At 35.6% G+C, this 17,351-nt stretch overlaps 1 protein-coding gene across 1 annotated transcript; it reads left to right on the top strand.

Annotated features, from left to right (window-relative positions):
- The first annotated feature begins 7,959 nt into the window (after positions 1 to 7,959).
- On the top strand, positions 7,960 to 11,129 carry rgs2 (regulator of G protein signaling 2). Its single transcript, XM_088927135.1, has 5 exons — positions 7,960 to 8,127; positions 8,376 to 8,462; positions 8,613 to 8,674; positions 9,047 to 9,213; positions 9,606 to 11,129. Exons 1-5 carry the CDS (start codon positions 8,018 to 8,020, stop codon positions 9,798 to 9,800), a joined length of 621 nt encoding a protein of 206 aa, XP_088783261.1. The 5' UTR covers positions 7,960 to 8,017; the 3' UTR covers positions 9,801 to 11,129.
- Positions 11,130 to 17,351: the final 6,222 nt, after the last annotated feature.

Raw genomic sequence — 17,351 nt, 5'->3', positions numbered from 1 at the left:
GCTTCTCCTCAGCGGGGACTGGAAAACTTGTTAGGATTGAAGGAAAATGGATGGAAGAAAGGACAGGCAAATACTAGATGAAAACCTGTTTCAGTCTGCCAAAGATTTAACCTGACCAAAGCTACACTGCCATGACTTGGGAATAAGAAAATGAATATCCTCCAGTGGCCCAGTCAAAGTCTAGAATTTAATCCTGCTGAGAATCTGTGGAAAGACTTGAAAACAGTTGTTCGTAAGCAATCCCCAATGCAACTTCAGAGAGCACAAGTAAATCTGCCAAGAACTGACAAAAATTACACATAAACAGTGTGCAAAGTTAGTAGAGACTAACCCAAAAAGATTCGACAAAGGCTCTTGAGTTCACAGGTCTGACTACTTATACATTCAACATATTTCAGCTTTTTGCCGACATTTAACTGACATCTTGCCCTTACATGTTTTGTATTGTACATACACTGTGCTGTTTCATAAAAGAAAAAAATGAGTTTCATTTCTAGACCATGCCTCTTTTAAACTAGAAAGTCGGTAGTGCTTTCTAAAGAAACAATAATTGATGTTCAAATTATAAATTGAGATCTGAAATCTGAAATATTTTAATGTTTCAAATGCACACAGAGATCATTTAGCTACTAGAAGCTAGAATGGCTATTGTCACCTTCTTTTATATTGTAGCGGCGAGGCTTAATAATAAGGCAGAATTAAGTGTTTCTGAGCTTCCCAAATGAGGCCCCATTTCTCTGTTCATCTCTGTGGTGCAGCCACAGAGAGACCATTAGTGCAGGGTGATTTAAGGTTTCCTAGGACAGCTCCCAAAGGGGGATGCACTTAGCTAAGTCTGGCTATCATGATCAATGGTCATCCACTGGCGCCTATCAGTCTAGGGAGTGCCGGATGGACATCTGGACTGCATTACTAAGTGTCAGGACTAAGTGACTCATATCTCACCTTGATCAACCAATCAGGGACTGGTAGGGCTGAGTAACCCACGTGGGACTCTGATGCCCATGGAACTTTCAGCCAATGAATGGGCTGAAGTTCCTCCAGGTAAAAACAGGCAACACTGTGAGCCGGAGAGATTCAACAAGATTCAGATTCGGGAGATTCAGTAAGATTCTGGAGAGGATTCTGTGGACTGTTCTAAAGGGAATTCAAAGGAGAATTCCAGGGCAGGACGGCCCAGGAGCAGAAGGCTCCCAAGGGCAGGACATTCTCGCAGCGCGCCTCCTGACCATCCCGAGACTCAGCCCGGACAACCACGGAACGGCCAGTGTGTCCGAGTGCCAGAACTTTCCTTTGTTCTAAGAGTCTAGAGTGGAGGTTGCCAGAGAGTAACCAGCAGCAGGCCTCGTGGACAGGTCAGAACTGTGGACAGCTGAATCACTATTCAGAACTAGCTCTTTATCAGGAACGAACCGGTCCTCTTCCTGACTTGCTGGGATCCACAGTCATCTTTTCTCCTGTGCACAAACTTTGCTAGTTAAAGCCAACACTAACTAGCCGGTCAGTGAGCATCAGCAGCGCACCGTCGCAAGCCGCACAGCACAGCCTGGCACGGAGCCAGAGAGCGCGGATTGGACAGCAACAAGCCTGCAGCTGATTGTTTGTGCCTGCAGGAGATCTGAATCCCCAGAAACTGGATGAGTATTCAACTTCAATGCATTACAGCTCGAGAATTCAATTGTTATCCCAACCAGTTGATATCAATTTAATTCCTAAGAGTTATGTACTTGTTTTGAGTATCTAATGTAGAAGTTATAACCAAGTTCATTTACGAAACGGTCTTAATGAATGATATACTGAACGTATGTCCTCTTGATGTGTAACACTTCGTAACTGATTGAATATATACCTTTCGTATTCTGATAACCCTCTCGATAAGATCTGTTAGGTTTATATGCATATTCTATGTATTAATAAATGTATCCTCGTGTATTAGTACCTGCGTGTGTGCGTTGTTTGAGTTATGTCGCGTGGTTGGATTCTAAAGCCATCAAAAGAATCAATTTTGTGATTTACTGCTACAATTAATAATTGTCTCAGTAAATGCCCAAACCCTACAGAACTGGTGCCTTCAGAGAGCCACTATGATTACATATTTGGCGTCCCTGAACGGCTATGAAACACTACAATATGGACAGTAGTGACTGGTAAAGGACAATGCTGGCATTGCAGAAATTAACCTTCTCTTTTTTTACAACATAGAAACAGATCAGATAATGCAACAAAAAATATAATGTACCTGAACTATAAAAAATGTAAACAATTAAAAATTAAATTAAAGGTGTTTGACGTTGTTTTAATTTGATTAAATTAGCATTTAATTTACAGGAGATTATAGTTTTTTAAGTAAGATAGCCAATGTAGACTACTAGAGGGATTTATAGTCTACTATAAAGATGGCTTGAGTGACTTGAGTGAGGATGAGTAACTACCCACTTTTAATAAATTTAGATGACATACAGTATGTTATATCTTAAAACATGTTTTGGCATTTGTTTTCTATAGTACTGTACACATAAAAAGTAGCCACATCCATAACAAATACCTCTTGATCCTACATAATAATTTTTTTATACCAAAATGAAATTGTATGACTGGTTTTGTTTGCAGTAGCTGGGAGAGGTTAACAGGTGAAGCTATGCAGCAACAGATTTCTACACACTCTTTTGCCTTCAAATGGAAAATTTTGTAAGAGGTTGACACACAAGAAGTGAAATGTATTACACAATATTTTGCTGGTTTTGAATTTAACAGCTGCATACTATATTCTGTGCTACCTACAAAATGATGCTTATTTCCGTAGTACATGGTTAAGTTCGTGGTACAAGCCTGTTTTTTCCCTGCTGAGCTTATCAAAGCTTGGAGTTATTTGGAACTGGTTCAGTTTACACTCCTGAAGTCTTACAACTGTTTTAATGGACATTCTTGGAACCTGATAAGAGGCCTAATAAGATACTGAAGCATTACAAACTGCTGATTTGTTATTTGTCCATCTGAAAGTAGCTATATTGAAACTGTTTATCCATTATCAACAGGTGCTTCATACACAGCAAACCAGACCCTAATCCCAGATACAGGGCACAAGGCAAAAATACACCCTGACAAGGTGCCACTGTATCCCTGGGTACACACATGGACAATTTAGAGAAACCAATTAAACTAGCCAGCATGTCTTTTGAAAGTGAGTAGAAACTGGGGCATTACTGTGCTGCTCTCCCTGGTCAATAATAATGTTCCACTGCAAGATTGTTCCTGTTGTTAACACTTATTGGATTTATTACTGAAGGTAAAGGGGTACATTTAGAAATATGAAAATAAAAGGACAGTGCACTTGGAAGTATCTTTTCACACTTATAAACATTTGTTTGGTCAATTATTAATGTATCCCTTTATATGAAACAAACTTTCAGTATATGTGTTTACTAGTATAAACTTCCTTATCTGAATTTATGAACACACGCAAATAGGTTTGCATTGCGATTCCTTCGGCTGCCGGCTTTTATTTTCAATTTGAATAATGTGGATGAATACAAAGCTGGTATTCATGTCAAAGCCTGTTACAGATATATTTGCATTACATCATTTAGGAAATGGAAAAAGTACAGTTTTTAGAGCACAGATGCTATAAACACCTTGTGTAAGGAACTATTTTAAATCAATGACTTATGCATTGTGAAGCAGTGAAAAGCAATTTCAAATTCAAAATCAAATTAATATTGTTTATTTTCAGTTTTCCTTAGCAGTTTATTCAGTTCATGCCAGGTTACAAGCAGTTTGGTATGCTCTGACCATGCAAGTATTTAATGAGGCATTTTGAAGTTCACGCATTAATCAGTTGTAGGCGGTGTGAAAGGAAACAATTTACACATACTGTAAAAGAAGAAAAACAAAATGGAAAAAGAGTTTGTTAGTTTATGGTGGGACTGAAGAGGTGGTCTTATTTTAAAACAAATGCAGACATCTCTGCCTACTCATGTAATGCACCCACAGCGGGGCACACGAAAGGTCACAACTAAAGGTTTGCAGACTGCATACCTCAGAAAGAAATACGTGGGCTGTATTGTTTCCAATGCTCTTTCAAACAAATTACAAAGTAAATAAGCATTCTTCATATTCGTTTTGTTTCTTTTTAAAACAACCTGTTCAAACTTGAACATTTTGGCATTATGACATTCAAGAACCCCGTAAATGACAAGCTACAAAACATAGTAAGTGTATTTACTCTCAGGAGTATTTAATTTTTTTTTTCAGTTTTAAGATCTAAAATGAAAAATGGGGAAGAAGTCATAAAGTTGTTGGTGTTCATTTTCTTTTCTTTTTTTTTCTTTTGACTTTTTCTTTTTGTTTTAAGAACATACAAACACAGATTCCCAAGTCTGCAATTGAACCCAGGCACCAAGCATCATGAGACAGCAATACTAATGCACCACCACACTGTCCTATGATGATAATGATAATGTACAGTAGTAGTAGTAGTAGTTTGCAAGATGTCAGAGAAAGATTTGTGTGCATGGAGTTAAATTGCAGTCAATATGTACAGCCAGAGTAACCTGAATGTACTCAAGGCTTCAAACATTTATAGATTTCACAATTATAACAACTAAATTACATAGAATATTAAGGTTGAGGTATATCATTTTAATTTTAATACAAAGGAAAATGAGTCATTAGTGTAATTTAATTAGTGTAAGTTTTCTAATATAGTACTCGGTAGACTCTGATTAGAGGCACTCCCTGTCAGACAGCGGTCTTAGTAGAATTTAATGATGGTGGACAGAGAGACCCAAAATGTCCTAATATTTTCACAATTTCTGATAAAATAAATTCTATTGTGATTTTCATTGTGTTGTGTTCCTTCTTTCTTTGACTGTTTTCAGTTTAGGGCTTTAATAGACTTAATTAGGTTTCTCTAAGAATTACCATCTATTTTCCCCTCTTGATAAAATTCTCGGTCCCTGGTGATGAGTGACAGCCACATAAAATATTACTGACACCACCGTGCTTTATAGTAGAGATGGTGTTGCCTTGGTGATGCTCTGAGTTCAGTTTGCTCCAGACATAACTCTCAAATTTAAGTTAAAAAAAAATTATGTAATTTGTGTTTGTTCCAAAAATATTTTGCCATGTCTCTTAAATGCACAGTGTCGTACACTTAATGCAGGATTTGAGATGGTTTTGCAACACAGGCCAGCTTTGTGGAATGATCAGGATATTAACAGTAACTGCTGATACTGTTGGTCTCATGGTAGCATTCCTAACCAGATTCCTTTTGCCCAGCTGCTCAGTTTGGAGGAACAGCCTGATCTAGCCTAGCCTATTGGTTGGGTGGTACTATACACTTTTCATTTTCACCCTGTTTAAAGGGACATTCACTGTTTTTAATTTTTGCAACCTTCTCCCGATCTGTGACTTTCGCCAACTTTATCCCCAAGACATTTTTAAAGCTTCCTGGTGTTCATGGACTATCTGATTGGGAGAACTTACAGAGACCGGTATATTTATGCTGAAAGCATGTGAACCACTGTTATTGCACACAGAGGCCATTGAATTGAACACGTAACTTTTCAAAGTAATTTAAGTAGTTTGTCATAACAAAGGGATTAAATACTTAACCTAACAACAAAGTGCAGTGTTTTATTTTTCTTTCTGGTTTCTGGTTTCTGGTTAATGCTGACATTCAAGATTAAGATTACAAAAATCACTGTAAAGTGTATACATTCATTATTATCCATCAAAATTGAAGAACAAGTGTGTACCAGGTGTACTTCAGGTGCTGTGTATCAGTGCCTCCCTTATAAAATTCTTTTAAAATGGTAATGCTGAGGTGGTAACATTTGACATGGTCAAGACAAAGTTCAGAATTTTGAAATCTAGACTGTTAACAGATGATTCCTTTGCAAAAATTAAAACAAAAAGGAAACTTTTTAAGTACTGTTGCAGAAATGCTAATTATTGTGAAGTTCTAAAACATTAACCTCCTTGTGATACAAGCATTATTTCAGGGTAAAAGTGGTGGGATACTGCAGTTGCCTAAATTAACCACATCTTTTTTTGTTTCACTGTAGCAATGACCTGTGGCTCATGAAGAAAACAGTTCTATCTTTCGACAGCATTCATTTTGTGCAGTATCTGTAACATTCAGTGGCACATGAAGCAAATGTGCGCTGAGATTCATGTTTTCAAAATGGAATGAAACCTCCTGTGTAATACAAGAGGCTCTCCATTGTACTTCAGCCAATAAAATGTACCACAACAGCAGTATTACCTCTACAATCTGGGAATCACTCGTTCAAAATCAAGTCTGTCACTATCCTATAGCCAGTAGGCAGGAAGCTTGAAGTCCCTAGTGCCATTATTAAACTAACTGCATGGTCACTGCATAAGATTAATTACAGCTGGCTAGACGTTTCTCGGCTTAATTCACATTGTCAACTCCTCAGTGCTACAGGAAGCCTGCAGGATACTGGTGTATTGACAGGGTGTGGCGTCATGCCTTTATGAGTTTCTGTTTAGGATTGCAGTTGGAAAGGAAATGATTGTCTAAATGAGTGCATGTCCTGCGTACAACTTTGAGGTGTCATTTTCCACAGGTCAGGTCAGGAGCAGAGCCCACGTCAGTCTGCAAATTATTTGGTGATTATAATTACATCATATGATAAATGACATATGAGATTATGATGCATGTTTTTCTTAGATACGTCCATCTATTCATTTTTTAACCAGCTTTTCCAATTCCTGGTCGCAGGGGAGCTACTGTGCTGGCCCATTTTTGATCAATTTGAAATGTGATTTTTCTCATTTCTCTCACTTCTAAATAGAGCCTGTGCCCTTGATTTGTTAGGGTTATAAATATTTGTCACATAAAATAACTGGCATTTTCATTTCACCTTTTTACCTTGAATGGGTCAAAGGGTAGTGTATTTCTACTGCATACTATACATACTATTGTCATGGCCTGTTAGGAGAACTCTGATGTGGCTCAGAGGGTTGCATCAGTCACTATTTGTACTTTGACCACAGCTTTTAATGTTCCGAAAAATCCTGTAGATTCATAAGGATGGTCATATTTTCCTAAGGGTAAAACCACTATAAAATTTTATGACTGTGTTAATATTTACTCAGGGTATACTGTAGTTCCCTGATTCAAACAATACTGTTAACAGATCCTGTGCACTTAACAAATTTAGCTTTCAAGGAAAAGATACATATTTTCAAACACAAGTATAATCAAAGCTTTTCACAGGGGTTTTGGGCAGTCAGAGGTGACAGTATTTGCAATAATTAACAATTGAAAATGAAGCTACAAATGAAAAATAAGTAAAAATATGAGGGCTTAAAAAACAGGTAATAGGACTTCAGCAGGAACCAAAGTAGGACTTTGAACTCTGTTGTTTCATCTCTGAATTTTTTTATTAGTCGTCCCCATGAATGAACAACAGAAGAACGGATTTAAAATGAAACCTTTACTTCATGGGCAAATTGTCCCTCACAAAGATTCAAACTTAAAAAATAAAAAAAATAAAAAAAAATGTAAATGAAAAAATAAAAAGGCATTAAGGACCTTTTAAAATATGAGAAGCACATAACTTGTCAAGAGAAGTTAGCATTGTGTTTTCCATGGAAAAAAAAAGGTATCTGTTTCTACCACAACCAACTATAGACAGACTCCAATGCCAAATTCACCAGTGTAGATAGCAAGCACGAAGAAACAGAATTACAGCTATGCTCATTTGATAAAGCAAAGTGTTAATTTTCTGTACTTTAGCAAGAGTTACGCCTGTGCCTTGCCTGTGGCAGTACTTTGTGTACTTTATACGTCACAGCTGTACCCTAGTGAGAACTTTTCTTACTCACGTAACACATTGAACAATTTGTCACCGGGCAGCCAATGGTTTTCCAGAGCAGGTAAATCTAACACCGCCTCCATGTCTGAAACGCTACACAGAGGACATAAAGCTCCACACAAACCAGATTGAAAAAGACAGTGATGTCTGTAGGACGTATTTGGGAATAAAGGATGCAGAGAACATTATTTTTGCCCCTGTTGTACAGCTCAGAACAAATGGATATGGCTTGCTTTAGCAGTGAGGAGACATCAGAGGTCCCAGTTGAAAACAAGAGAAACAAGTAAGTATCTAAATAATGATAACATTTGCATTTTCACTATGATTTATAGATTCTTCTACAGTGTGCAAGAGTGGAGAATATGGCATAAATATGCTTATACACTTTTTTAGCAGTACATACTGTACAATGCAGTGTAGTGTTTATAATCATATACTACAACTAGGAACTAGAGGTAATAATAAGAAGAGAAGCTGTATACAAGGACAGATACAGATACCTATAATGTGGCATTTTGTTTCCAATAACAGACAAAAAAACTGGAGATCAAGGATAAGCTACTTCTTGCAAAAGCCCTCCTCTAAGGAAGCCCATTCCTCAAGAAGTAAAGCCTACAGGTAACATATACAATCAGACTTTACACTTTTTGAAAGATATGTTTAAGAATACATGTCAATTATATATGGCTTACTGTGGGATTTTAATTTTGCATATGATTGTTATTGATGAGTGAAATTTCATTTAAAAAAAACGTTCTTTCATGACAGGCCTACAGTTGAAGAAGTAAATCAATGGAGTCAGTCTCTTGAAAAACTTCTGTCACATAAATGTAAGTTTTGTCTTCTTTCTTTATCATGTCAAGGATTTTGAAGTGAATGTGCTCACAGCTGTGCATATTCTCATGAACGCAAATTGTTTTACACATCAGAGCGGGGCCTAAGTCAACAGGCCACAGGAATTTGTTTCTGTCATTTGTCTCTCAATAAATATATGTGCATTAACAGAAAAAATACAGAGAAACAATGCTACACACATGCTGCAGTGGGCTTATGATTAAAGTGGCTTTGTGTAAGCTTTGTATTACTGCTTGATTTTGCAAGTACGTTTACAATGTTTTTCTGTCTACATTATAGTATTTGTTCGATAAGATGTTTATTTTTTCCTTCCTTCTAAAAGTATTATTTTCTCTCATGTATTGCAGATGGACAGGCTGCATTCCGGATATTCCTGAAATCAGAGTTCTGTGAAGAGAATATCGAGTTCTGGCTTGCCTGTGAAGATTTCAGAAAGATCAAGTCACCAGCGAAGCGAGCCTCCAGGGCAAATACAATTTATAACAAATTCATCAAGAGTGAGGCCCCAAAAGAGGTCAGTATGCATTTAATGACATGATTAAAAAATGTTTCAAGTGGGTAGCTGCATCAGCATGCCTAGGCTGCAAAGGAACAAGTAACAGGTTTATTCCATGCTGAAAATGTTGTTTCGGCCATGGAGCTCACACCTGAAGAAGGCTCCACAGCTGAAACGTTGTGTTTTCTTTCTTCTCTTTTCAGCATGGAATAAACTTATTACTTGATTATTTAAAAATGACTACATTACTGACACCTTTAATTCCTACACGCTGGGTTTTTGTGACTGATATTTTTCATTCTCTTACTTAAATATAATTTCTTTAAAGGTGCATTCATTGTATATGGAATAAAATTAGAAAATTAGAAATATTCTGACTTCTTATATCTGCTATTATTTATTTGTTTCAGATCAATTTGGATTTTCATACAAAAGATACCATCATTCAGAATCTTCAGGTGCCAACGACCTCTTGCTTTAATGCTGCACAGAAAAGAGTCTACAACCTAATGGAGAATAACTCATACCCACGATTTTTACAGTCAGAAATCTACAAAGAACTGTGGGCAATATCTCAAGGGAAAGGGAAATACCTGAAATCATGAACCACAACCTGGGGCTTGCATAGCCTATTTGCAAGCCTATGGAGCCATAGCCTATGGCTATAGAGTTTGCATAGCCAGATTGCAGAAAATGCTGTACAGAAAACAGTATCCACATCACCACAGAACTTCTCTATGTTTTTAAAAGATCCCTTGTGAGTCCAAGGAGAAAGTTCACTGTGTGATATGAGCTGTTTTTAAGACAAAGGTAATAGGTGACCATAGAGGATGACTATAAAATAAAAAAAGTCAGCCATAAAAAGCTTTAGGTAAAGATGCATGTAAAAAAAACTTAATAACAATTTATGTATGTATGTATATACTTTTAATTTCAAGTTATTTTGTAAATTAAGTAATTCTTCCATGAGCAGTACAGTAACTTGAATTGTTTACACTAAAATGCCTGAAACTGTATGAAAAGATGAACATATTAAGTTAATCTGTGGAATGGTTTATGAGCAAGTTACATTTTCTAGTACCTTTTCTGCTGGTCCACATGGAACCCAATTCTTACAGCTAAAGACAGGTAATCACTTGATTCCAAGCATTCCTTGGCTTGTAATAAGTCATGGCCAAAAATAGCTACATACTGTACATCCCATCACAATGAACAGTTTACATACTGTATAATTACTGGCACAACATTTGTTTTCCAAATTCAGACTTATCTTAAGAAACAGAGTCCGTAAACTCTCTACAATGTTCAGAAATCATCATTTTAATAAGAGTTTTATTTAGTTCATTTACATGAATGATTTAATTTTTTTTTAAGACATGGCTTACATTTTAGTATTATACTGTAATTCGAACGGCTGTTGATTGCCATGTTATGCCATTGCCATGTTAAAAGTTATGTAAAACATTTAAAAAATAATTTCAGGAACAACAGCTTCCTGTTTCTTTGAATAACAGAATTTCAATGGAAAATGAATAAAGAGTGTGTTTCCTGAACCTCAGGCAAATAAGTCAAGAATGTGAATGTAGTGATATATATACAGTATATATATCTATCCTTTATTTTGTATCTTTTATTTTCTTTAGAATTTTACAAAGTCACAATTGGGGTTGATTCTCAAGAGCTTATACTTATTGAATCCCCAAGTAAATGTTAAAAACACAGGTATATGTAATTGTATGCTGCTATGTTTTTACATTTACAATTACATTTGATGATTGGATATATGACTTTCTGAACATACAGTAAAAGATATTTTAGACTCAAACTGAAACAGCAGCTGGACTGCAAGTTAGTTAAATTAAATTATTTTTATACTGTTGTAACAATTTAACTGGTCTGTATATTTCGTTTTCTAAATACATTTTCTTCATAAACTTGTATATCTAATTTTTGATTCAGTGTTATTGCTGCATTTAATTGCCTGTTCCATGTTTTTATGCCCGTGGAAGGATTTATGGAGATAATCGATAAAAAAAGCACAGATTGTCTTAGAGAAAAAGTGAAATCCCTAATATGATAGACACCATCACCTAGATATTTACATCTAGATTACATTTGCCAAATGTCTGCACCTCAGATTAATGATGGTAGTATAATACCTATACAAAAATTAGAATAGGGACTTTGTAATATTCTAAATCTAATCAGATATAACATATTATTATTATTATTATTTCATTTTAATTAATGAAATCACCATACAATGCCTCCCAAAAGTATTGGGACAGTGAAGTCTAAATTAGAATTTTAACTATGAACTCTAATAATCATTTTTTATTAAAAAACTTGACTGATAAACACAACTCCTCTTTGAAGGGACAAAAGTATTGAGACAATTGGCTGACAGGTGTCTCCTCTTGTCCAGGTGTTTGTTGTTGGGCAATTAGGTACTCATAAAAGAGCTGTGACCATCCTACCAGTTTGTCTTGCTTTGACTTTGGTAACTGAAAAGCAACTCAAACTGACTAGTTTACTGTTAACGAGCTGCAAGCAATTCTGAAGCTGAAAGAAAAAAACTGGGCATACCAAATATGATATGAGAGTAAAAAATCAACATTAGAATCTGCTTGGAAGTGCAAAGCAAAGTTGGTGAACAAAGTTTCATGGAGGGATGATACCAAGATAAAATCATTAATATGACGAACTGCAGCATGGATGAGGCACAGTGAGTTGTTTCTTTGCTGCTTTATGGGCTGCAGTTAGTGACAGCTTCTGCCACAATGTTAAGTTTGTTACCCAGGCTGTTTTATAGTTTTCCTCTGCCTTGTTTTCTGCTGACAATTCCTTACATGATATCTCTTTCTAATGAGGCTTCTTGTCTAACCACATGTCCGAAACACTGCAGCTTGCTTTTCTTCACTTAGATAATTATACAACTTGGAACAATCCAGTAGACAAAGCCTGCAGCAAAGGCTTGGCAGGGTATCTCAGACTCTTACATAAACAGTTTGGTTGGTGAGCTCTGTGGATGCCAGATTTATTACCTCAAAGGGATATGCAACCAAATATGGATTTGTTTACACTCTGAAATTTGTTTAAAGTAAATGTGTCCCAATACTTATGGTCATTTGACATCACAAAGTTGAACAGAAAGTATGTTTTCTGTTCTAATCTATACATGGAATAACCCAAAAAGTATACTGCATACAGTAGTACTTAAATTAAACTTCTCACAAATGCAAATTGTATGAAGGTAGAGCAACAAATAAGCTTCTGTAGCCGAAAACTAAGTCACATGGTGATACACTTAATAGGGAAATTGTTTCATTTTAAAAACGTAATTTAAAGAAAAAACCTAACTATTAGTTGTGTACTTAGCGATTCCGAATAAATAACATCATGGTTGTTTCAACTGTAGAATAAATGAAGAACAATGATTCAATTCAGCATATATTTTTTTCTTCCCTGGATGGAATGTTTGTTTTATTGATTTTACGAGATACGAACATGTACGTGCCTGATAACACAGTTTGGTTAAGAAAATGCTATACTGGATTTAAGCAGAACTTGCACAAATGAATAGAGAATTATCATTTGTTTTCTTATTTTCAAATAACCCAGTTGCATTAACCCATCTACAGTAGATAACTCTTATCGGTGGCAAAAAAAATGACATAGCACAATGTCGCAGTTTCATAATTGATGTCCTTGTGACATTCACATTGCTCTCAGTCACATTAACAGGATGACTTCAAAGATTGTGAGATTTTTAGAAAGGAAATCCAGGAGATATGAATGATTCATGAGGAAGAAGATACAATGTGTGTTCATTGAATCAGCGATAAAAGTGTTTTTCTGTTCATCAGTGGCAACATACAGTAGTTCAAGCAAAGATTAGATTAATTTCTTGTAGAATTATTTTTGTTTTTGTAGTAGTAAAAAATAAACCATATATTTTTTTTTGAATAAAACACAGATTGCAATTTAAAGATTTATTAGCCACATTCTAATATTTTTTCCATACCAGAATACCACAAAAGGCACATTTTCCGTTTTACTCAGAAAATTAAATATATTCATTCTGGAATGTTCTTGTTGATAGATATCAAGAGAGGATTAAGCTAGACCTGTGACTATGAAATCAGAATTAAGTGTGAAATAGAGGTGCAATGAGTTGGGACATGTATGCTGTCTAACACTGAAACTAGGTGCAGCAGTTGCCAGCTACTGCAGAAGAATGTCATGACAAGCGTTCTGAGAATGACTTTGGCAGAAAGATAGCATGCAAAAAAAGATATGGCAGTCTGCGTAAGAGAACCACACCCAGAAATAATCGCAAACAACACAGGAGTTCCACACTAGACTGTAATACAATTTTTAAAAGGTATGCATACTGTACTGCTGTATGTCTGGATCAAACAAATTTCTGTAACTTTTAATAACCCTTTGATCTCCGTAATGCCTCATAAATGTGTTTTATTAATAATTCTCATTTATATTGTTCATATACGATTCTTCATATTCTCCAATGCCAGAGGTCTCAAGCCCATTTCTGGAGAGCTTCTGTTCTATATGCTTTAATAGTAGCAGCGCAGCTCAAAATGAAACATTTAAAATAACTATCTGGCTTAAATGCAGCTTTTTAACAGCTTTTCCCAGCTCTTCAGATACTGCTGATTTAAAGTGACCTATAAAACCTGCAGGAATGCAATTCTCCAGGGCTGGAGTTGGGGAAAACCATGAATCCAGTGCACGCAGAAATAAAAAAAAGATAGCTTGATGTTGCCCACTAGATTAAAACATGAACATGCAATTAGACATAGCTTCATAACTGAAAAAAGGAAGTTTACATTTTGTCAACATTTACTTGTTTTTTAATTTCTTTAAAGCAGGAGATTCCAATTCTGGCCCTGGAAGATCGCTGTGACTAGGCTTACCAAGTCTCTTAAAGCAGTAGGAACTGAGAGCTGGGAGAAGTTGGTAAAATGGTCCACTTAATATCAAGCTGGTTCAGTTTGTAAAAGTTCCAGATGGACTGAAAACTTGCCTGCAGTCTAATACACTGTGGTGTGTGAAGCCTTAGTATACTGTACCTTAGTTTAAATAAAGCAACTTCATCTTTTGAATATCTTTACATGTATGAGAAATATACCAATTCCCATAACACTAAAACAAGTAATACTTCAGTTTGAATAAAATATCCATTATCTGGAACAGTAATAATCATGTCATGTCATGTCATTGCCAAATCACTTTATACCATACAGTGTGGCGGAAAGCAACAAGAGCAAGGCAGGGTATACCATGGACGGTATGCCAGTCCATAGTAGGGCAAGTGCAAGCCAATCATACATGGGGATAATTTGGAGGCCACGGTAAAGGCCAAGGGGGAAATCCAGCCCAGACACCGGGATAACTTCCTACTCTTATCGAGAAATGCCCGGGGATCTTTAATGACCACTCAGAGTCAGGACCTCGGTTTAACGTCTCATCCAAAAGATGGCACCCACTACAGTATAGTGTCCCTGCCAGACCGCAGGTCCCACTAACACCACTTCCAGCAGCAACCATACTGTAGCTTCCCAGGAGGTCTCCCATCCAGGTACTGACCAGGCTCAACCCTACTTAGCTTCAGTGGGCACCCAGTTGAGAGCTGCAGGGTGATATGGTTGCTAGCAACAGTAATCTTGAGGTATATTTTAAAAATGTAATGAATTATGGAAATCATTACATTTTTCAAATTTATTAGCAAATTTGTGAGGAGACAAATTTTTTTAAATTCATGGGCTGAAAACATTTCTATTTAAAAAAAAAATATTACCTCTATAAGTTAAACACACCCTCTCATATTCTGAAGAATGTATATCTTTTCTGGGAACTTGTATGACTTCTAAAAATAGACTGGAAGCAAAAATAGTTTGCATTTTTCGAATACATAGACGTCAGAGACACTTGGCTTACAGAGCAACAGTACTAGCAGTACTGAGCAATTAATATTTCTGTTGAAATAAAAAATTTTAATTTCTTCTTAACAAAAGTTTAAAAAACGTAAAGTTTTGCAGTCTTTGTGCAAAGTACTATGGATATCGGTCTTTGAACTGCATGAGGCAAGATATCAAATAACCAAATAGACATTTGTATTTTGGTCAGAACTTTTTTGTGCTAAATTTTTTTGATAGTTGTATTATTGTTGCATTCAGGCTGCTCATTTAGGAGAATTCACAATTCACAAATACTGTTTTATTGAGGTACTGGTGCACTTCTGTAAATGCTTTAAAAAAAACTGGTATACTTCTGCATTAACCTCAGTAATGGTTGAAATAACAACACATTCTATGCAATATTGCATTATTGTTTCCCTGGAAAATATATTTTTTTACTTTGTGAATTGTAATGATAGAGAAACCTGATGCTGCTTATTTGGCTATAGAATTCTGTTCCTGCTGCTCCTCTAGAAGACTTTCTTTGTATACTGACATAGCATAGAGAAATGACATGTGCTTATTTGACTGTTCATATTTAACTAAGATGTGACAAAAGATATTGCCATGCTCACAAAACAGGTTGGACAGTATCCACTGAGGTAACCATTGTTTAGCAATTTCACAAGGAGGTTATTTTTAGAGATCAAATTTATCTTCAGGGCAACAACTATAAATACACCATTGTAATCCATACTGAATGTGTAATTACCATAGCATGATAAGAACTTTTTTCTTTGCCCATTATGCCTTTTTGAAAGTTATCAATGACAGGCATCAAAAGGAGTACCTGCCTTGTTAGAAACATTTCATTCAGGTTTTAAATTTATGTGTACAAATGCCTTAATAAAGCAAAACATAGAAACATTTAATGTAAACCTTAATGGACAACAAACTAATTTTACATAGAGGAGGCTCTATATTTTGTTTTAGTTATAAATGAACCAGCACTTCAGTATGCATGAACAAAAATGAAGAAATTGCTGGAAAAGTGTGTGTGTGTTCCCTGCAAATGATGAACAAGTTACTGTATTTAAATTTTAGAGCACTTAAGTAATTTCATTGTTTTTTTTTTTTTTTTTTTAAAGGGAAGTATTATCTTGCTTTCCATAATACCAGATCAAATTTTTCAATAACTTCTTAGATTTAAAATATTGTACATCTGGAAGAAAACGAATCTAGAATGAATTGGGTAAAATTTCTAAACTGGCAAGAAATAACTTGATGATAGAAAGTTACTGTCTGCTAAGAGCCTCAAAAAGACTGTCATTTTACAGGATCTGTGAAATATAAAAAATGTGCTGAAAAGCACTTCATACTATGGCAAAATTGAATTTGCATCTTTAATTGTATAGCATGCATTAGTTATTGGATCCACAAATGAAATCCTGCCAAAAAAAGATCTCTTTCAGGAAGTAGGAAGGGTATAAATATACAGAAAGTTTAGAAGAGTACTTCTGAATTTAGCGAACAAATGTTAAAAGTACAGCAAGTCCAAATCAAAGGGCTACACCATTACATGGTACTTTAGTCTGTACTCCATGTTCTTTTATCTCTAGTGTCTAGTTTTTTTTAAAAGCTGTCAAAAAGGAAAGAATTACTGGCATTTAAATAGGCTTCTTTTCTTGCAGAATACTTGCAAGACTTTTCATGATCATGTGATACACTACAACAAGTAATAAAGTAAATATTACTATATGTAATAAGGATTTGTGTAAATTTATGTATCGCACAACAGATCTATGGCTTTCCGATTTTTTAAAGATTGTTCAGGTTTTGTATAATGTGATCAACAGTTAAAAAATTTAATTTATTTCCAATAAAGAACCCTTATTAGGCATTAGGCCATGCTCAATTTTTGATTAAAAGCCTACTGAAAGACTACTGGAAATTACTAAACCATTTGAAGATACAGTACAGTATATTCACTTTTATAAATCTCCCTAAACATTAAACCTGTTTACTCTTATTGTAAGGTATCAGTTTCAAGATAGAGAATGCAGGTTGTTCTCACGAGGATGTGACATCTTTTAGGTTTTGCCAGCTCTGCTTTTGGCGAGTGACTACTGTAATTGTGAAAGATGTAAAAGGAAGATGTTATCTGCCTCTAATGCTGTCCTGAACTGAAAACAGCTGTCAGAGATAGATAGGAGGAAATGGCTACACCTCTGATGT

This window comes from Atractosteus spatula, chromosome 11 (assembly GCF_055471065.1).
Source record: "Atractosteus spatula isolate fAtrSpa1 chromosome 11, fAtrSpa1.hap1, whole genome shotgun sequence".
NCBI classification, from domain to species: domain Eukaryota; kingdom Metazoa; phylum Chordata; class Actinopteri; order Semionotiformes; family Lepisosteidae; genus Atractosteus; species Atractosteus spatula.
This window is presented reverse-complemented; position numbering and strand designations above follow the sequence as displayed.

Bases quoted from the DNA above. Each gene is read 5' to 3' on its own strand.
- rgs2 (XM_088927135.1), top strand. From the start codon at position 8,018: ATGCAGAGAACATTATTTTTGCCCCTGTTGTACAGCTCAGAACAAATG. The intron at 8,463-8,612 runs GTAACATATACA...CTTTCATGACAG, and splicing joins TCAAGAAGTAAAGCCTACAG to GCCTACAGTTGAAGAAGTAA. The intron at 9,214-9,605 runs GTCAGTATGCAT...TATTTGTTTCAG, and splicing joins AGAGTGAGGCCCCAAAAGAG to ATCAATTTGGATTTTCATAC.